Genomic DNA, 22,468 nt, shown 5'->3' with positions numbered 1-22,468 from the left:
TGTCAGTGTGATGCATCATACAAAAATAATACAAATATGCTTACGGAAAACTAAGCACAGACATTTTTAATCCTGCTTTCTGTCTGTCTAGCAAAAACAGACTCTGTCCTTTCTTTCTATTATAAGCATTAAAGGATAAATAAGCATGCAGAACGAGCTTGTAAATAATATGGCATAAAGCTCTGTTCCACTGAGCTGATCATGCTAACATGCAAAATTTTATTAAATATCACACAAAAATAAAAGCTGTTTCAAAGTATTCTTAAGTCCCTAAGCTGCAGAGTACTTATGTATGGATCACTAGGTAGCTACCGAATACTGGTATTACCACTAGATACTTCAAAAGAGGCACTCCATCTTCACGAAACACAGAAAACCTCACTGATGCTGATACTACAAGTGACCTTAGGCACAGACAGATAGATATATTCATGGATGTGAAGGTCTGAGCAAGTAGGGGCAGAAACCTAACTCATGAACAAACTACACAGTGACCATCTTCCTACTGTCCCAAAAGCATTATAGGATTAAAGCAAACAACAGATAAACAGTGCAGGACAGCTGCCAGGTTTGGAGTGTGCAGCAGCTCCTGTGCCATCAGCTGGAGCTGCAGCTGGCGACCCACTGGGCAGACAGGACGTCACCAGAGGTCGTCACCCACAGCTGCAGCAACGTGACTGCTGTCACAAACACACTCAGCGTGCAGGAGCCTGCGAGATTTGGGACAGCAGACAATTATGAGTCCCTATGCTTGAAGAGTGTTCTCTCTTAGGTCTATTTCCTCAGAGCCACACACCACTCCTCTGCTAACCTCAATGCCTGGGATTTTTCTTCACAAATCTGCAGTGGCCACAAGGGGTCAGGTTTTTTACATCCCTGCAAAACTGAAATTAGTTTCTTAAAACACCTTCTGTTCCTGCTTCTGCACATGGAAAGCAAGTGAAGACCCTGCACACCTGTGCTCCTCCAGCCATTCTCCATGTCTAAATACCTCCACAAGCTTACCATCTACCAAACATACTGAAATGCAGCAGGCAAGATGTGATTGTTGCAGCATGGTGAGTTACAAATGCAGCCTTTGGCTGGCTCTATGCACAGTGATGGTCTCTTTACCACGAAGTCACGAAGTGGTGCAAAAAAAGTTTTGTATAAGAACAGAAGGAGATAAATGCTGCGATGCTTATACCACTCACTGTTTTGGATGAAATCAAGAGAGTTTGGACTGGTTCAAAATTTGGAAAAAGCTGTGTTTCTTCAATAATATGCATTCCATTTTCATAGCTGATAGCTTTGTGCAGGGCTCCTCGATCTGGAACAAAAGAGCAATATGTTTAAGTAAGATCCTTGAAATAAAAAGGCAAGAAAAAGGCCTAAGCAACTGCTGTAAGTTGTCTCAATAATCTGCTTCCTTCAGCAGAACAACTCTTTGACAAAGGCAACTATCAAACTTGCCATCAGGACTTCTGAGCAGGAAATAATATTCTGGGGCACAGAATGACCAGTTTGGGATTATACTGTGTAGTTTTGCTGAATTCACTGAAGCAGTTCTTTTCCTGCAATCCTTTTTCAAAGCACCTACGACTGTCCAGTTACTGTGACACCTTACTTTTTTTTTCTTACACCAGCTGCTGTAAAAGCCCTGTAAATACAGAAATCGCAAGAGTTTCTCTAAGAAAACTTAAGAATTAGTGCATCACCAAAGCCAGGTGCCCTGCAGAACTCACCTGTACCGATGAACATAACATCATAGATGGTGCCATTGAGTGCTCTGACTCTGTCAACTACAATCTGTGTATACTTCACATCTCGCTTTACTAGGCGAGGTCTGTCTCCCACTGGGGTCACTGAGTCATCCATTAGAGGATGATCTTTAACAAATTGCAATGTTTTGTCTGGTAAATTCAAAGAACTCATGTAGTTTGATGCTCTGGCTTCACTGTTTATACACTAGAAGAGGGGACAGGGAAAGGGTGAAAAAGAAAAAAGAGAACCTAATTGCATCATTTACTTGTACAAAATAAAGACAATTAACAGCAGCTGCACGCATTTTTCTTCCCCACATTATTTTGGCCAGTAACCACACCTGTACACTATACTCATTGTACCAAGGAAGGTCATCAGACCTCATGCCACTTTGATGTGCTAAGCCCCGAGTTTTGGACTATATTTTATTTGGGTCCGAACTACATTCTAAGACAGTATTCATTCTGTGCTCCCATACACCTTCCATACTTTTAACCATCACCTCTTTCAGCAACAGTATGACTGTAAGGAACATAAGCAAGTAACAAAAATCTGAAAGATACCCAGCACTAGGAAAATTTGCTTTTGCAGAGCAGTCCACTACATTGGATAAACATGTTGATTCTACTGAGACAATGCAACAGTTCCTATACTTCCTTTCATTTGAACAAAAAGTGTATGATGTTGCTAGTGTAAACTGAGTTTTATTTCACAATGAGAAAAATATTAACAAAATAATGAAATACAAAACCAGCAAACAACTTAATTCCAAATTTAAAAACCCCAAAACCCAAAAACTTTGACTCCCAGATAAAAAGTTCTGAACATATCACTGGAGTATTTTTCTATGAAGTTTTTACAAGAAGCTACCAGGTGAGCACCAACATTAGTAGGTTACTGGTATCCCCTAGTCTGTTTCCTCCTGAGCATTGAAAAAGGAATGAGATCCAAGAGTACAGAAACTTACCGCACCAGGTCGAGGATTCGGAATTTCCCCATTGTATCGGACCCACTTTGTATGGGCCTGTTCCACTGTAGTACTCTGCATGTATTTTCCTTTTGAGAAAACCTCTTCTACAGTAGACAGATTGTATGCACACACTGCTGACAACCCCACATTGTTCCTATTAATTCAGGAAGAAATTAGGAAAAAAAAAACAAAACCCAAAAAAACACAAGAGTAATTATTTTCTTGTAGTAACCAATTGAGATTAAAGGTACTTATCCAGGAAAAGGCTATACCACACTTACAGTTGTGGGGTGAAGACTCCATATATCACTGGTTCCTTTGAAGTCGGAGATTTGAGAATAAAAACATCATTGATAACATTGAAAATTAAATTCTTATCAGGGATGGTACAAATCAGTCTGGCCTTGAGAAACGAAGTCCATTTTTTTTGCAAGGTCCTTAGTCCTCCTTGGTCCCTCTTATGGTATTAAAAAAATAAAAAGGTGTTTGTTAGGAGAACTAGCAGCACTTCTGCACTTAAGAACCACGGCTATATAGCATGCAATTACCAAGCCCTGGTGTTTTATAATATTTAATCTATAGCAACATCAATAAATGTTAACACATTCACAAACAAAACAGTATGAAAACCACAGGAAAATTGGTTCAACAAAAATAATGCAAAATTATTTCTATCACGCGTACAGGGAAGATGAAAAATGGGAGTTAATGAAGAACCATACTTCAGCATCACTCAAAATAACTGAGATGGGCAATGTATCATTAGGAAAAAAGTAAAACAAGCATGGAAGTATTATACTGTCCTTTAAGAGAAATACATAATACTGCATTTGTTTGGTGACATCAAAACTGATTTAAATTCTAACGCTGCAATATGCCTTAAGACTTGCCTGACACTGATTATTTCATTAGAAGAAATCCAGCAATAGTTTAATCCTTCTAGAAGTTACCACCTTTATTAAGGATTTGTAGGTACCAAGGCTTAAGTTGAAATATATTGACTAGAAATGTATTTCAAAATATTTGAGCTGTAGCTCTGATATTTCCCTTACAAAACTACATAGTGAAACAGTATTAGTATTTCCATTAATTATCCAATTGTATATGCAATGTATTAAAAGGAAATCTGCAAAATTTAAAAATAATTAAGTATAAATGCTTAGAGATTTGCATCCTGTCACTGATTTCTACTTCAAACAACAGTCTGAAATATATAGTAATATAATAAATGAAGCTCTCATATTCCACAATACTCCCCCCTTCTAAAGTGCGCACAAGCTGTCAGTGGGCAGAGTGCCATAATAGTGCCCCATCTAAACCTGCCTCCAGCTCCTCTGTTTAATGGAAATCTCAAGGGCATTAACTTGTTATTGATGTTTTGACTTCCCTGTTTAAATACAAACCAGTGAAGTCAAAATAAAACTTTCAACCTCATAAAAATGAAACAGGCCAGATAAATTTCCTGCTGGAAAAAAAAAGGAAATTGATACATTCCACTGACAAAGTTTTTGTTAAATAAACATTTTTTACTGAAAAAACTTTCATCAGCAAGACTTCTAACCAGCACTCCTGAGGATGTACATGAACTGGCTTGACACCCTGAGGTTTAAGCACAGCAAGTGTGACAGAATCAGGCTGCTGGTGACCATTTCCCTTCAGGTTCTGGCAGTCATAGCAGCCTCACGCAAGTCCCATCTGCTACACCAGAGTCAAGAACTATTTTGCTGTGGACACGGCTACAGTTGTGTTTACATACAGCTACTTCAAAGTTACTTGACACACATCCTATCTGCTCAGCTCCAACCAAAATAATTTCTTCACAGGGAGCTGTACTTGTGTAAAAGATTTAACAATGAAAACTGAAGCAACACTTTTTCTGTTGCCGGGTTTTGTCATGGTTGCTTTTTCTTCTCCCAGAGAAGACTAGAAGCCCCAGATGTACTGAAATTTCACAACTGTGCAAAATCAAATCAAGTATTTATTTACAAAGCAACTATTAGGCCTCTCAGTTCCAACGAACTGACTGAACAGCTTATTCATTAAGGTTTACTAAACTCAAACACCTCCATTTACCTGGCAGTAAGTCCAGAATAATGAATGCTTTTTAACATGCACACACAAGATTCTATGAGATATAGTAAAAGTAAACTGAACTTATCTCCCACCTTGCATACTCTAGCTATTCTTGGAATCATCAATTTCCCAACAAATTCATACTCCACAGACACCTCAGTGAAAAAGAAGTATATCTTGTCGTCTTCTCCATCTGTGCTGTTTGGATCTGCTCTTATCACATCAGCAAAAACAAAGCTGGGTTCTATAGATACAAACAGAAGAATTTTCTATTACATATGTGACCACTAACTTGATTCCCTCAAAGACCCTCAGAATTTGTCTTTCACCCAAACTCCACACTGCACTCACTTCCTCTCCACTTCGTGACCTACTTACACAGTTTAATGTACATCACATGAACAGGATTTCTATAAAAACCCAAACCACAAAAAAATCCCCCAGAAACAGAAAAAAAACCCAGAACACCACAAAACCTATGTGAAAGCACTAAGATACTGAGAGATAGATCTCTATGATCTGACAGCTCATTACTTCAGCATTCTTCAGACCACAGTCAAATGTGGTTTTAGATTCTAATGGGCCTGGAGAGGTAAGCCTCCCTTGCCTGCCTCTCCTCTATTTCAGCTATTAGCTGAAGCACTAAAATGACAGTGCCATTACAATATATATATTACAAAACTCAGAATCCTATACTTTTTGAAAAATGTACATTATTTTGGTCCTTTTTGGAACAAAGCCTCAAACCTCTGAAAATTCACAAAATTCAGTGAATTTTCAAATTCAGGAACTTGAAATATCAAGAACCATGATCAGCTCAATTTAAGAACCAATTCAAGACCAAAACATCCAATTCCTTACCATATCATAACCTAGCTGCATTATTGCAAGGATGAACAAGCAGGTAAGAAATAAACCATTAATGTCAAGTTGAAACATGTATATTCTGAAGCTGTTTTCATCATCAGTCCTGATAAAAATCCTGACATTTCAAAATAGAATCTCTTGGATGCATGAGGGCAAACACTCACAGTGTATGCCAGTATAACCAAATCTGTCTCTGTGAGACATCAGACAATTGCTCCTTATCCAGGTAAGACACTCAAACTCTGTACGTGTGATATTGAAAAACTTGTTTGGTCCACTACTTATGCTCACTTACCATTAAGCCAAGGTATTGCATACTCTGTTCTCAGAGGGCTCTGATGAGAGTGACGTGAAATAATAGGTTCACTTCCCAAGAAATTGTAGGAAGTCCCAGAATAAAGCTCCTCATCTTCAACACAAAACCAAATATATTAGAACTTACGGACTGGATACCAAAAAGGGTACACAAATATCTTGGGATTCTATCTTAGGTTTTAACTTCCCACTAGAAATGGTAAACACGAATTTACTCCGAATTGCCCCAGATACTTCTTTTATGTTTACATTTCTGTCGATCATTTTCAAGCTAACACTTCCACACTTGGGTTTATTATTATTACTGCTCTAACATGAGAACTGACAAAAGTACTCGTTTTCGTGGCATTTTAACATTCAACATGAAAACCTACAGTTTATCTTAAAACATGCAAATTTAGTTAAATGCACCAGAATTCTGGAAATGTTTTCCTCTCTTTCTATGCCAACATTATTCAAACTTGATGTATATAATATTTAGGCACAATGCAGGGAGCATAATTTTTTATTCTCATTTCCTGTTTCATGTGATGTTGAGCTTCTCTTTTATGATCTTGATACAGACAGGTTAATGCCACAAATTCTGGCTTCCCCAGATTAAGATTCGGTGGTGTGTTTCCATGCAGTAAATATTCTTGCATTAAACATCTCACTTCCCTATTCTGTATCACATCTTCAGGACAGCTAACAATACTTCTTGTTATATTTACTGAAATTACAATAATTGATACTACAAGGGCAGTCTAAATACATTTAGGCTATCCGGATTAAATATGTTTAACATCTAGAAATACAGTTTGAAAATTGGTATTTTAGAAATTGCTGCCGAAACAACCTAGTTTAAGTTCTCCTTTTAAGAAACATTCTTAGGTTGCCTTCGTAAGTATTTTATTATTTATACAGACACACAATACAGACAAAAAATTATGGATGCAAGCCACAATTTTGATAATGACTGACTGGAGTGTGACAGTGGAAAAGACAGAACATGTTTAGACATAAGAATGAGGAATGCGAAGTCTGAACTTACCAACCATAACAGATGTGTAGCTTTGAGCAGGATCAAATGGACATCTGCCCTTACCATCTTCATTTTTACCTCCAAGTTCAAATGAAATTAAATTCTGTTGAAAACCACAAAACAACTACTAGAACTTTTTTTCTTTCGGCCACTTAACTCATGCAAAGTTAGCTAAAAATTAAACACCAACTAATGGGCTATATCATCAACTTCCAGCATCAAAGGCATTCTGTGTAAAATTATAGAAGGCATATGTGTTTTCCTAAAATCTTATCGAGCCCCAAAGACAGAGAAAACATGTGATCCTACAATTTGTGAGAGTGGAAGCAGAAAAGAGCAAAAGATGAAAAAATAAATTCAGACAGACTTCAAGAACAAGCGCCCAAAAAAAGCTAGACAGCAGGAAAGGCAGAGAAGTTAACTGATACATAGAAAGAACCAGCAACTATTCAATTAGCTTGAAAAAAATGGAGACTCAGAAATCAAGAAGCAAGCGGTTTCTAAGGTGGATTAAGCAATTTTTGAGATGACGGTAAATTTCTGAGATAGAGCATAATCCAATTAGGCTTTAAAAAGTAACAGAGTACTTTTGCTGCTACTTTATAAATCCCTTACAAACCAGAAGAATGAGGATCAGAAAGCTGAAAGGTAGCCACAGTACTTGGGAAGTAATCAGTATGAAATGAAATGTATGTATGTAATGAATGTACTATGTAATGGAAGCACTGGAAGCTAAAGGCAAAAAGAATTACAAGATTTCTCAATTTTCAAATTGCTAAGAGCTGCAGTAAGGAAATGATACAAGAGTCAGTGGTGAGAAAAGGGAGTTTTAATTTTGTGCCAAGACTTCACTCTGAAGGATTCAGCACTATACATCTTTGGCACAGCCAGGAGCAGAGACAAGCAGACACAGGAATCTGAGAAATTTCACAGAGATTCAGTAATGACTGGTAGTTGCAAACAGTGTAATTTCAGTTTTAGCAACCAGTTTCATGCTAACACACAATACATGAAGAAGTATAAAAGCTAAGAAAAGGCAGATCTGCAGTTAGACAAGATAAATCAATAATTCATTAAATGCTCCAAAAAAGGAGCCACTATGATGGGACACTGTGATGGGACACTATGATGGGACAGTGCAACAAGTGCTCCTAACCTTACAGCCAACAGCGAAGATGCAACAGTTTTGGGAAACGAGAGTAACCCGAGCTGCTTATAAGTTACAGCTATTGCTGGTCAAAATATGTGTATGTTTCTTACCAGGTAATCACACGTTGGCTGAAATGCATTAGTTCCACACACGTAGAGGAAAGTATCATTCAGCTGTTGCAAGACACGCACGTAATTACGACATTCTGTCTGTAATAGAGGATGAGGAAAGGACTAGACTCTGATAAACCACAGCTGCCACATTCCAACATAACCAACATTGTCCACTGCCGCTACTTATGCCACATCATACCGGCAAGCCCAGGTACCTGACACATAGGTGACACTGGGACACCATCTCCCTAGAATCTCCAGGAGCTCTGATCAATCCTGCAAGCAGCTGTTTCCTACATCCGATAGTATGCAGCTGCCTCAGTGTCCTAGCAGGACAGCATGCTCAGCAGGGTCCATCCCCAGCTGTTTTATGGGAGGACAAGCTCCAAAGACACCTCCAGTCCACGGGAACAACTACTTAAACATGAAGTGAGTTTTAGACTTTGTCATCCCTTGTACATCTAGATGAAACAATGACAGCCCAAGGTTGTTTAAGTGCAAAACCTCTAATACCCTGAGATTAGCCACAAAGCTTTGTTGCTTATAATGGCATATTTTTCTTTTTTTTCCAGTCCTTGATACTGTCCAAGGAAGCTCCATAGTATCTTTAGCTCTGAAACAGAACAAGGAATTTGACCAAAATACTTAATAAAGGATACAATAAAAATTCAGAATAATAACCAAGTAAAACAACTTTAAACCACCACTTAAAGAGAGAGAAAAACCAGTGTCAATAACACCCCTTAATTCTTGCTGGTATACTGCCATATTCCTCCATTAACTGCTGTTCCATGAACTTCTTAAGCAAGTTTAAGCACTGACCTTACTATCCTTCTTATGAGACAAATCAGGTATTTCTGTGACTGTATAGGGGGGAAAAAAAGCAGGGGGAAGAGGGGAAGAGTGTAAAACCAATTTTCTGCCAGATAAGGCCCTTGAACAGCTGTATGAATGCTCTCTGCCAGATAAGGCTCTTGAACAGCTGTATGAATGCTTTCTGCTGGCATTATACAGTATAGTGTTGACGGGTGGGGGAAAGAACCGCCCATTTAAGTTTAAGAAATAGCAGTATTGGCTTAATACCTTGACCCTTCTGAAATTACTGTACTGTGCAAAACATCATAGCTACATCATAAATGGGACTAGCAGAAGGTTAGAAGTGAGGAAAAAGCATGGCTAGCAGTAATTACGAGCTGCTAAACTGGAAGCAGAAGAAAATAAAACATATTCAGAGCTCTATCAAAGTACATGCTTATGAGGTCTATTACACCCTACCAATAATTTTTGAGAGGACTTTTGGAGAATCACACACATGTTTGCTAAACATATGCTCATGCACAGGAGAAACTTATATGCCATATTCACTATGGCTGTGTATCAGTATTATTAATAGCAACCACAACTGATCCGTAAAAAAAAAGTATTCTCTGATCCTATCCCTGCAGAGGCAGACAAGGAGGAAACACACCTTGAATATCCATCACACCTCATGTTCAAATAATGTATTGATGGTCATCAGTGGTCAGTCAAGGAAAAGAAGTAGCTAGACAAAGGGAGACAGCCCACTCCCATCCTGATGAACAACACAAACACATGGTAACTATCAGCCCTGGACAAAGCATTTGGGGGTCTTTAAGAGCGTGAACTAAACAGGCTGCATGTTCAAGGATCACATCCATACAAGTGCAGAATAGATCTGCTTTTTGTATTCAGACAACTTGCAGACTTCTACTTTCAAACCTGTGTTAAAGGCCTGACCATCAGTCTTTTCCAGCAAATCCTTGCTGTACTGCATCATTAAAGAAGTGGTGTTACACAAACAGAAAGGTACATTCACATACAGTCAACTACCCCAAGTAATCAGGCAAGAGAGGCAAGACAAGGAGGTCAGCCTGTGCCCTGGCAGTCATAAGGAGTCAGCAGTTCCCAGAAACACCAAGGGATCCCACCAAGCTGACAAGGAGGGCTGGCTGCTTGGGTGCCCTCTAAGCTGTCTTGAGTCACACCACAAGGGGAACAACTGCTGAGCAACACAAAATATGCATATACCAGGCCAGCGGAAATAAACTGGCCTAATAAAAAACCCCTATGCCCTAAAGCAAAGTGCACAAAATTAATCATTCACTCTGTGTAAAATCAAATGCTGTGAAGGAATTATTGCAATAACAAAACACAACAGTTGCTACCAATTACTTCAGTGACAGCAATACTGGTTTATCATATTAATGGAAAAACATTAAGCACACATTAGGGTGTGTTCAGATTTTCAAACATTCAAGTAATATTCAAAACAAAAAATAATGAACTAAAAAAAAAAGACAACTAAGCATGCTGCAGTTTCTAACACTCAAGTTAATTTTAAAAGGTTAGGTGATTGTTTTGAAATTTTAATTTCAAACACTTGTAGACTTTCTTCTTTTAATGTCACTCCTCTTGAAGTAAAATGTGCAAGATCTTTCTCCAAGTTCAATAAAAGTACATACCTGTTCTGATTTGCCCTTAATTGCACATTTAGTCCTTTTATCTTCTGTGACCTTCCAGTGTAACTAAGTCAAAAAACATGCAACAAAAAAGCACATTGTACTTTAAGTCAATGCAAGATCTGAAAATCTTACAGTAACACACACAAGAAAAGGCAACCCCATCTAGAGGAAATACAAGACAATTTGCAAGTAGCATTCAAAGGTTCAAAGCCATTTTTTCCCAGGTAGGTGACATTTTCAAATCCATGTACCTTAACTAGAACTAAACTACCATCTTCTGGATTCACAATGATGATTCCCCACCAATGTCTAATGAACTTTTCATTAACATATACATTAGGGAAATGCAACTGCAACTGGCTTAAGTATTTTTTCAGTTTGAAGTACTTCTCTCTTTCATTAACACTTGAATAAAAAACACTTGGGGAAAAGGAATCAAAGAAAATTTACTGGACTAATATGCATTATACTAAGTACAACTTTACAACTATGTTGCATATGCTGGTCAAAATGCCCACCACCACCCATGAACATGTTCTTCATATTAAAAATCAAATAAGCATCTTCTAAAGCACCCTGGGTGGTAGTCCATGCTGTACACTTCTACATGTCAGTCTGTGTTGCTGATGGGATGAAAAGCAGGAGCCTGGGAAGGACCTAGAAGCAATATAACATTAGCAGACTTCTGCCTGGGCAAATCTACTTTGAGAAACTAGCACAAACATATTCAAAGTACTTCTCTGAGCCAGCTGTCAGACCTGTCTGCAGCACTACCTGCTGTGCAGACACACCCAGGCACGTAACAGAAGATGAGAGTGAAAGGACAGAGCCTCCTTTTGCAACACATCTGCGGCCTGCTCTGAGAAAGCCCCAGATTTGCCTCTGTTTCATATTACTTTTTGACTCAGATTAACAGAAAATGGCCCACTCCTGACATTAAGAAAACATGTAAAACCTACCACTACAGGTGATACCCACAGTCCCTCTCGTCCATCCTGCCCTCAAGAAGAAAACATCCAAGGAGATCTCCAATTACTTGTTTATATCCAGCTTCTCCTTTCTTACTCTCTTTTGCTCTGTAAAATCTTCCAGAAATAATACTGGAGTAGACCATATAGAGCAATTTCTCATTTAGGTACCTATTTGTCTAAAATGCAATGTTACTGAAATCAGGAAATTAAGTCAAATTCAGAGTACAACTTTTACATGGAGGATAATGTATTAAAAGGCATACCTCATGCTGCTTCTCAGCAATATTCACTGCATTTAAGGCAAAGATCACTTCCCTGGCTCCTACATATAGAACGTTTTTGTCTTCACTTAACAGCAAGGTTGAATAGTTTGACACTTTTGATTCATTAAAATGTATTAGCTGGACCTCTGTTGAAACGGAAAAAAATAGCACCTCATGAAGAAACACAATCACTTAGGGTCAATCTCATGAGTAATTTTTTCTAAGTTGTCTAAAGAGCTGTTGGAAAACTTGAAAACAACAAAGGTTAATTCAGACGACCAGTGTAAAAGACAAGGGACCCCTCAGAAGCTTGACTGAGCAGAAACAGGAGCTTACACCAACATCAAAATCACTTGTCCCAACCTTCTCATTCAATTTCAAATGCTCGAGTATTTCCTCTTGTGGTGATGCCTGTAACTCATTTATTCCTTCTTTTTTTTTTCTACTTGCTTTTTCTAAACTTGTCTTTTCCACATCCACTGTCAGACTGCTCCTCACCTTTTCCTTTCCATATACCAATCTACTGTGGAAAATCAGACCAGTCACCACCTCCCTTTGCAACCACCCTGAACAAATTCTATGAAATATCCTGCACCTGATGACAACTCTTCAGCATACTGACCTAACAGAAAGAGATACGGAATCAAATAATAAACCATTTGCAGCTGATTGTGAAGTGAAAACCAGAGCTGAAATACACAACATACACACAAAATAACAGCATGAGGGAAAAAATCAAGGAATAGAAATAAGACAAGAGGGAGACAAGAGAGAAAAGGCACTAGAATGAGGAAGTGTGTAGAGTGGACCAGAATGGCTTGAAGAAAGATGACACAAACTGACTAATACAAAAGGGTATTTTTTCTGAAAGTACAGCTATAATGTAAAAATGACTGAAAGCTTTTGTACATGAAGACGCAAGATTAATTAAGCATGGCTTTTTATGATACAGATGACAACAATATATTATTACTTCCAATTGTATCATTAGTAATTGCACATTTTCAACTGTAATACTCCAGAAACATTAATTTTAAATTAGATTTCTCAAGCATGTGATTTTGACATCTTTTGCTTGGCAGGAAATTTTCCCAAAATGAAATTTTCCCAAAACTTGATCATACATTTCGAGAGTTGTTCGTACAACTCCACTGAACTAAATTCCCTCTCCTATTCAAAGTACGCTTCCAACATTTAAATGCAACAATCTTTAGCAGACAGAGAAAGAAACAGCAGGAATGAAAATAAACTCCCTTTATTTTGACTAATTTGGATGTGAGTCGGCAGTACCCTACTATACCATTAAATAGCAAATTGCCAAATTTTAACTACAAGTTAGAAGCATCAAGGAGTCTAAGCAGGAACTGCAGGCCTTGTCTAGGTCACCCTTTCTGAAAGGCTGTGCCAGCAACTCACTAATTGCTATACTAACCATCAGAAAAAACACTTCCTACAGTCATCCCATAATCTGCTTATTCCTACTACATTCTTAATCTTCATCTATCTTTTCCTACAGAATGTCTGCTCAGAATTTAACATCCTTATTTAAGATTGCTTCATTATACAGCCAGTGCATTTGTTCAGATTCATTCAGTTGCTGTACACTTGGGTCAGTAATCGATTGCTGCTTACTAATGTTAAAGAAGGACCCAAAGACAAAATCTCAAAGCATCCATGCCACATGGGTAATGGGGGAATAGGAGAGGAAAAAAGGGATAAATGTATATATTCACAAATAACTACTCTATAGACTTTGCTTTAAGTTCTTTTCAGACCCAGGTTAATTATTAAACCAAAAGCTGGAGATCCCCTGATTGCTATTACTTCTCTTTGCACTTATATTTGCAGACTTCTGATTATTGTATTGGGAGATTATGAACACGTGCTGCAATTTCAAATGCAAGAAAGTCACTGTCCTGTGACTTTCTAGACACCATAAAATGCTGTTGAAAGAGGGCCAAATGCTTATATTTTTTTTGCCTGTTGATTTATTTAATGCTCAAGACGACTTGGTGTCAAAATAGATTATGAGCTGGAGAGGTGCATTTTGCATGTATTCAGACTCCAGGTAAAAATTGCTTAAAATAAAATAGACCTACTGGGATTTTCTCTTGAAACAAGTTTGAGTTGCAATATCCTTCAGCTGAGAAAGACAAATTTGGAATTCCTGCTCTGTTTGAAATCAGCTCTGTTTTTAAAGCTGCTTGAAGGAACCAGAATCAGTTAATCCAGTGCCTGAATGACTTTTCAGTATTCTGGTCCTAAGCATTTAGTAGAGTGAGCAAAGTAACAACACCTGATCAATTCACAGCGAATTGGCTGAAAGAACCTAATGCCTCATGGAGTTTCAAATCCCACAAAAACCCTGAGGATGTGGCAATGTCCCATGTTACAATACTTACATATCGGCTCTTACCTTTGTGTTCCCAAGTGATCCTTGGCACTGGGCCAAATGCTATTGCCACTTCTAGCAACAAACCCCAAACTGCATAAAAAGCACACAGAGCCATCTTCCGTGTCCCTGCTCTTCGGGGTTCACTGGATAACTGCAGCAGGCAGCGTTTCTTTGACAGATGAAATGGAGACCCCAGGGAGTATTAGAGACCAGGCATTTCAGGTCTTGAGAGCAACACAACAAGGGAGGCTGGAACAACTGTACAAGTACGTGCTTTTCAGCAGATCACTTCAAGAGAACGCACATTTTCCAGGATGCTGCATATAGAGACTGCCCACACACTCCACAGGCTGCAGAGCTGCTGAGAAGTGTAACTGAGTGCATTCTTCTGTTTCGCCAGAGAAATAAATGATGCTGTGGAGAGAGGAGGGAAGCAAGAAGTAGAAGAGAAAGCAAACCAAGTACTGCCAAAAATAGCACTAATGTTGCAGTATTTCTACAGCTGTCATATCCTAATTTGGACACAAAATATATTAATTGGTGAAAATCATTCTTAAAAACATGACACACATTACATGGCAAATGGGCAATAACTGAAAGCAATCATTTCAGTCCAGAATTCCAAGTGCAAATACTTTGAATTATCAATTATGTTTAATGCACAAAACTTGACTCCAGTCTATTCTTTCAATAGTTTGTCAAAGAAAATCCCACCTCACTGACCAGCAATAAACAAAGATAACAAAAACCACTAATATCACAGAGCAAAGTACATGAGAAGTGCAGCATTAATAGTAAGAATGGTCACACAATCTGCTGTACCTCCCACACTTGGGATCTTACCTAAGTCTTTTTTTAGTGAAGTTTCCTAAAATGCTACTAACTCACTCAAGGTGTGCAGTGTGCATGGGGTAGAAACACAGCTACAGAAACAAAGAGCTAATGCACTGCATACAAAACTTCAGAAAGAAAACACTTCAACAGTGAAACTGCTAGATAGTCCCATGAAAGCCATTGTGTTCCTAAGTCAACTATTACTCTCAGACCACTAAAGGCCTGTCCTAATAACAACAAAACTGTTCACTGCTTTCTACACCATCTTCCAGAAGTCTCCACTCATCCTGTCTTCCTGCAACTACTCCTAGACGAAGACTCCAGAAACAATGAGTGCATTCATCAATTACTTGATGATAAATAGGTTTTGAGGCCTGGACACTTGGGGTGGTGATGAAAAAAACATGCTGTCCTTTGCAGCACAGCACAAGATGCTAGATCTTCACTGTGCCACCACTGCCTGAGACACTAAGGTCACCGTCCCTCTAGTAAGGGACACACTATGATACAAGATAACTGTAATATCTATCCAGCAGGAGGGCAAGTGAAGGTTTATTGATTTTGCATGGCCTGATTTTGGTAGCAGGTGAGCTTCAGTGGTGGCTTGTGGAAGAATCTGCTAGAAGCTCCCACCACATCCAATACAGCCACCCTGTGGCAGCTCCAAAGACAGACAAGCTGCTGGCCAAGGCTGGCCCAACTACCAATGGTGTTAATGTCTCCGTGAAAAACTCAAAACACAATTGGTGGAACAGTTTTAGTTGTGAGCAGAAAAGAGCAGAGTGAGAACACGTGAGAGGAACAGCCCTGCAGACACCAAGGTCAGTGAAGGAGAGGCAGGAGATGGCTCCAGGCATGGAGCTGGGATTCCCTCGCCACCCCTGGTGCAGACCATGGTGAAGCAGCTGTGCCCCTGCAGCCCATGAGGATGCTGAGATCCACCCACAGCCCATGGAGGAACCCCAGGCTGGAGCAGGTGGATGCTATAGGAAGCAGTGACCCCGTGAGAGAACTGTGGAGAGAGGGGTCCTCATCGCTGCTGCAGCAGCCTCTCCTGGAAGGACTGCACCCCACTGAAGAGTGACCCAGACTGCAGCAGTTTTGGGAGGACTGTGTGTCCCTGGGAGGTACTCACATTGCAGCAGGCCACAGAGAGCTGCTGCACTTGAGAGGGACTCACATCAGTGTTGTAGTGTGATTTCATGGTTTACCCCAGAACCCGGGTTTCTCCCCTGATGATTCCCTCCCAGGCATGTCCATCATCCTTTCTTTCCCCACCCTGACCCCTGCTGAGCACTGTCTGTCCATCCTGGAATTCCAGAAGGGTGTCATGTGATTGGGCAGATTCAAAATATGCCCTCTACCCCCGGGGGCCATTGGGCAATGGAAGTGTCCTTTGTCCCTTGAGACCTCCTCTCCCATACCTGGCTAATGGGTTCTCTGTCCCTTCCCTCCTCCTCTCCCCCAGGTAAAAGGACGTGGTGGTCCAGGAGTTCTGTTGGAGGAGCTGCTGAATTCAGAGGCCTGTAGGCCGGAATAAAAACTCTGGATTAAAACCCTCCATCAGAGCCGACTCCTTTCCTCCACCACCGCCTTCAGGCTTCTCCAGCAGAGGGAAACCTGAGGAGTGGACCCCTCTGCAAGAGGAAGCTCCATCCAGCCGCCACTGGAGCCCCAGCATGTCTGGGCTTGCCTCCATGCACGCAGCTGGAACTCACAGCTAGCCAAAATGTCCCTCCCTGGGGTGAAGCACCACAGTTGCTGCTATTTGGTTCAGGAGTAGGGTCAAACAAGCCAAGGTACGTCCCATCCACCAATACTGGTAATACCAATACATCAGAAGCTCACGGAGAACTGTCTCCCGTGGGAGGGACCTCCACGGTGCAGCTGGGGAGTGACTCCTCCTGCTGAGCAGCAGAATAAACCATGGCTGATTAATTCACCATAATCCCCATTCCCTGTCCTCTTGCACCACTGGGGTAATGATGTAGAGCTTGGGAAGGAGGGAGGGATGGGGTGGAAATTGTTTTTCAGGGCTTTTTTTTACTTCTCATTATCTTGCTCTGATTGTGTTAGTAATGTTTTCAATTCATAGCTCTAATTAGAGCCTGCTTTGCCCATGATGATATTAGATGAGCAATCTCTACCAGTCCTCATCTCTACCTATGAACCCCTCCTTGAATTTTCTCCCCTGTCCAGCTGCTCAGGAGAGTGAGTGAGCAGCTCTTGTGGGTGCTCGGCATCCAGCCAGTGTCAACCCATGACAGAAGGTTACAAAATCATTAGCAACATTGAAAGGGAAGGGACCGGTACTTGAAAAAAGGTAAAAAGACTAAGGGAAAGCTGCAGCAAGAACATCTCTAAGTACAAGCAAGATCCCTCTGGGAGGACCTGGGTTTAAGCAAAAAAAGGCAAGGAATCTCTAATAAAAGCAGCCAGTGGATCTTAAGTAAGGTGACCAAGCAGAAGATGGGCAACTACATGTGATCACAGACAAGACTAAAAGACTTAGAAATCCCATTTATTTCTATAAATATCTTCTTTACTAAGAAAAAACATCCACACAAGACTGTAACTTGCTCAAGCTGAATCCGTAACTTTTTTTTTTCCTGTTTTTTTTGGTCTTAGTAAGCACTTTGCATCAAATCCAACTGTTTGTAACAGATCATATAAATAGTCTTGGGTTTTAATCATATTTTCAGTTAAACTTACCAGACTTTTTTGTGTGTCTTTCATCCTTCCTGTTTACCATCATATACAAGCAATTCCAGGTTTTGCTCTCCAATACATTAAAAAGTGCCCAGTCATCCAAGTTACAAGGCATGACATATTCTGAGGCAAGCAAACAGCTTTACAGGTAAGTGTTTTAAAAGGGAACAATAGTTCAATTAAGTTCCAGGCAGTTTAGCTATTTTATTTTAAGAGAAATGTAAGGACGAAAACAGCCGTTTGAACACAGCTAATCCTTTGCTTAATGCTACGTTTTGTTAGTGAGAAGACCGCACATAAAAATCAATTCCCTGTTAACTCTTGATAGTATTAATTTTTTTTAATGTTTAGATATTTTTTTAAAGATACAGACAGGACATCTTAAATCTATCAGTTATGTACAATACCATACAGCAGAGACAACTCCAAAGGAAACTCCTGAAGTCCAGTGAATTTTTTGGACTTTCAAATAGAATTTGCAAATATAAGCCCTAGTAAAGAATCCTGAGTTTTCATATAGTCACACTACATTCCTAGTCTAGCTTGCCTACCTCAGTAAATGCAAAATGGCAATGAAGCTTGAAACAACATACATTATCTTTTGAAGGAAACAAAGGGTCTGGCTGGATCCTTTAATGCCTGCTTTGCTATACAAAATGGAAATCTGTGATTTCCTACTGTACAGGATTGCAAGAACGGTCCTTTTTCACATTAATAAGTTTGACTTGTTGGACATTACTTGATCTAGGGCAAAATTTTGCATGTTACAAAATGATTACAGTGAGCATTACATGCCCAATTGTGCAAGATCCACTTTGTTCTCATTTCTATAACTTTAAGTAGAGATGAAAATGCATTCAGAACCTTGTCCTTTAATTTAGCCTTCAATTTAGTTACTCTCCCCTGCCCCTCCCTTCCCTGCGCTGAAAATTTTCTGGAGTAAGTCTTCCACTGGCATCCACTGAGAGGTCATTCATAATCTAATATGAACCTCTCTTTACATAACACAAGTGGTACAAGAAGGAAAAGTTAAAAAAAAATTTTAAAAGGCCCAGACAGTGGCCTCATTTCCAGATTAACTCAGTTCCATCAATGTTCACTAGCTTTGATTAGATCTGAGTGCTCTGAATTTCTGAAGTTAGGTCTCCTAATACTTTGAGCATTACTCCAAAAAAATCAGCCACAATTTGCTTGGAAACAAGTACACTGAAGTAGTAAAGGGGAAAGAAACCTGAAATATTTGGTTACATAATTAAATTCTGACTAAAATGACCACAGGTCTACTTTTCTGTAGAACTATTAAAAATTTTCTGAGGTAAGTAATCAGTAAATCCATAATTTACGGACTCTGATGATAATTTTACATCAGTGATGTAATGATGAAATGGAGCAAAGTGAGTTTTCTGTGATGCTTTTATTTATGGTCACTAAAAACAGGGCAACTGCAGAAGCAATCAACGCAGCTCCTGTCAGTTTGGCAGAGCACAGCTAGAAGCTCAAAGCTGTGAACATTCCCATTGACACGTAAAATTGTAATCCATGGAAAGGGAAACAGGTAGAAACAACGTTCTGCTCTCTTGAAGGATAGGAATTCAAAGCTGTTAGAAAAATTTCAGGCTGCATAACTGCTAGTACGGAATACTATTTCAAGTTTTGAAACCAGGGAGTTGCAATGGCATATAGTGACTGTTACAAAGATCTCACATGTCTCTCACATCACCTGCATCACTGGGCATCAAAGAAGCAGTGCTTTCTTCTGGAAAAATGCAAAATCCTAGTCATGCAATGTGAGAAACTGGAAAACCAGTCATGGGAAGGAGACTGTCATCCTCCAGGACACAGAGCGAAGTACACACAAAGAAGTACTCGTGAACACAACATTTCATCTTTCAGAGATTTCAATTCCACAACCCTTGCCAGTACCTAGGTTTTTTTAGTAAGTAAGGCAACCCAGAGGCAAGTGTCTTCTTCCCCAGTCAGCATGGTACGGCTGGATCCAAGTGTGTATCTCGTATGCGCGAATACCGTAAGTTAGCCAGATTCTGGCATTTCAAAGCTAGGAAATGGCCAATTCTGCAACACTCATTTTGAAATATTTTTTCTTCTGATAAACACTTAGTTGCATTATGCAACTTCTCAGCTTGGCTCAGTACTACATAAACTGCTAAGAGTACCTAGTTTTATTTTGTATATGAAGGTTAAAACCTTAACACACCATAAACAGTCAGAATCATAGTTGGGACTCTTGCGATTCCTAAGAAATGATCACTACCATCACACAGGATCCAGCCCCTCCCTTGAAGAAAGCCAAAGACACGCCAGCCATTCTGGCCTAATGCCATCACCCTCTTCATGATTCTCCAGCCATACTAAGTGCCTCCATAATTTTCCTCCCTTTTGGTATTGCACTTTTTTTCTCCTCCACAGGGTTTATCTCTCCTTATAATCCCTTATCTGCTCTGTACTTATTCTCCCACCCTTGCTGTCACCTACTCTTCTTCCCCAACACGAGCAATGCACAGCTCCATGACCACAGGTGATGCCAGCCCCACAGTGAGGCTGTCAGACAAAAGACCACCTTCCTTAAAGGAAGGCCCTTTAAAATACATACTTCCCTACCTCTCCATAAAATCACTGTCACATCACTCATTGTCCAGAGACAGCAAAATGAGGACCTCACAGTAATTAATAACTAACTGCAAGACACCCTTCCTTCCCACTGCCAAGAGTGAAACAACCATAACAGGTTGCCAGGCAGTCTACTCCACTATTTTTAGATAATTAAAAAAAAAAAAAAGAAAGGAAAACAAACAACAAAAAACCAAAAACATTTGGAAAACTTGCAAGGAGTAACTTTTAAGTTACTGTGATGAGGGATATGAAGCTCAGTATGTGGAGACAGGCGAATTTATGAGTGAATTGCTTCCGCCAGCAGAAAAGGATGAGTTAAAGGACTCAGCTGTCAGGGGGCATAAATTCCAAGTTCTCCCTAAATAACTTTCTTTTGAAGCTTTAAGGGAATACAAGCCTGCTTTAATATTTATTGATGCCTATTTTAGAACAGATGTTCCATTTTAGAACAGATTCTAGGGCTCCATACTTGAAAAACAAACCAGAGAAATCCAACCATGAGATTTTGTTTAAACCTGTTTTTTTCTTTTTCAATTTTGTTTCCAAAACTCAAAGGAAAAGTTAGCAATATTTGTATTTTAAGTAATCAAAATTACACAGGGAGAAGTGTACAAATTACCTTTGACAGCTGAGTTTTATCTACATTGTTTGTGAATTTCAGACCAGTAAAGACAGGGTCATTATATCCTTTGCTTCAGTTCTCACCCTTTTAAAAACCTCAAGCACAATGCCATTTTTATACAGTCTCATGGAAAACATCATTATTTACAATCTCTTCATTATAAAACACATATGGATTCATTTTTCATTCATCCCTTACCTCAGGAGCTGAGGTAAGGTACAGCCTCAAACCAGGAGATCAGTAGCCCTTTATGATTAATATATACATATGAAGCATGGGATTATTGCATTTTGAACTGCAACCAAAATACTTTGTAGTTGCTAGATGATTACAAATTAGATGAAGATTCCTAAGATAATTTGATGTGGTCTTTTTCTCTACCACAAAGCCTGCTGGAGGATGTGCACTAGTGCTAGAATATAAAAGCTATGGAAACAAATACCCAGTTTTAGGCCAGAAATCAGTATTTTCTGTTTCTGCATGATAAATATGTCATCAAGCAGTCCACAGAAAACTAATGCTTGTGCTTAAAGAAGAGAATTTATCTTCAGAGGGATATTACTAGAGATTTGTTACTTTCTTAAACTCGCACTCCTGTTCTTTTACTACTACATTCTTTTTCTGTGGGCAAAGATTATATGAAGATAAATTATCACATGAAAAAAAATAATGACAAGACAGATTAAGACCCTTATTTTTAAGATTATTGCGGATAGATCTCTAGGAACAGGATTCAACTTCAAAGAGCAACAGGAAAGAGCTAACTTGGATGCAAATTTATCCCAAATACAGAATTCAAGAGCTGCCCTGGGCATATTCTAAGACCCTCTTCTGCTTGACTGGGTACTCCCAAATATTAAACCTGGGTTGTGACAGTGACAGTGCTGCAGTTAAAACCAAGCAAGAAGGAAAGTTTCTGAAGTTCATCTTCTCCTACTAGTTAAACATACTGTCACAATAAAAAATACTGCTCAGTTTCTTTGTCATTTTTTCTTGGCTTCATAGGACTGAATGATGCCTCCTGGCAATTAATGGCATACGTGAAAGTACCTGCATGTCTAAATTAACAGGTATGTGTGCTTTAAAAAAACCTATGGTAGGTGTCCAGCAACACGTTCAGAGTCCAACATCTCCAAAAGCAAGGCCAGGACCCCTTCATACATATAAACCACATAACACAGGGAAGGTGCAACCCTGAAAATGACCTTTTAGTGGTAACTACAGAACAGGTAAATACAGAGTACGTTCCTGAGTAAAAGAAATCCTTCCTGGTAAGTTTCCTGAGTATTTTGGTCTTGAAGCAAAAGA

At 39.4% G+C, this 22,468-nt stretch overlaps 1 protein-coding gene across 8 annotated transcripts in view; it reads right to left on the bottom strand.

Annotated features, from left to right (window-relative positions):
• SEMA4D (semaphorin 4D) overlaps positions 1 to 22,468 on the bottom strand; it is a 101,489-nt gene that overhangs the window by 22,934 nt on the left and 56,087 nt on the right. For 7 of the 8 annotated variants that reach the window (XM_041398440.1, XM_041398444.1, XM_041398442.1 and 4 more), the window contains 11 exons: positions 14,386 to 14,778; positions 11,970 to 12,115; positions 10,736 to 10,798; positions 8,250 to 8,348; positions 6,999 to 7,092; positions 5,949 to 6,062; positions 4,879 to 5,030; positions 2,995 to 3,170; positions 2,711 to 2,867; positions 1,725 to 1,947; positions 1,194 to 1,309 (listed from right to left, as the gene is read on the bottom strand). In XM_041398440.1, the coding sequence (XP_041254374.1) occupies positions 1,194 to 1,309; positions 1,725 to 1,947; positions 2,711 to 2,867; positions 2,995 to 3,170; positions 4,879 to 5,030; positions 5,949 to 6,062; positions 6,999 to 7,092; positions 8,250 to 8,348; positions 10,736 to 10,798; positions 11,970 to 12,115; positions 14,386 to 14,479 (1,434 nt within the window). In that variant the 5' untranslated portion in view covers positions 14,480 to 14,778. The remainder of the gene's footprint in view (positions 1 to 1,193; positions 1,310 to 1,724; positions 1,948 to 2,710; positions 2,868 to 2,994; positions 3,171 to 4,878; positions 5,031 to 5,948; positions 6,063 to 6,998; positions 7,093 to 8,249; positions 8,349 to 10,735; positions 10,799 to 11,969; positions 12,116 to 14,385; positions 14,779 to 22,468) is intronic. The other variant, XM_041398446.1, reaches the window with a different exon arrangement.

Source organism: Onychostruthus taczanowskii, unplaced genomic scaffold, assembly GCF_017590055.1.
Source record: "Onychostruthus taczanowskii isolate IOZ18803 unplaced genomic scaffold, ASM1759005v1 scaffold149, whole genome shotgun sequence".
In the NCBI taxonomy this organism is placed as follows: Eukaryota; Metazoa; Chordata; class Aves; order Passeriformes; family Passeridae; genus Onychostruthus; species Onychostruthus taczanowskii.
Note: the sequence above shows the minus strand (reverse complement) of the source record. Positions and strands in the feature narration are given on the sequence as shown.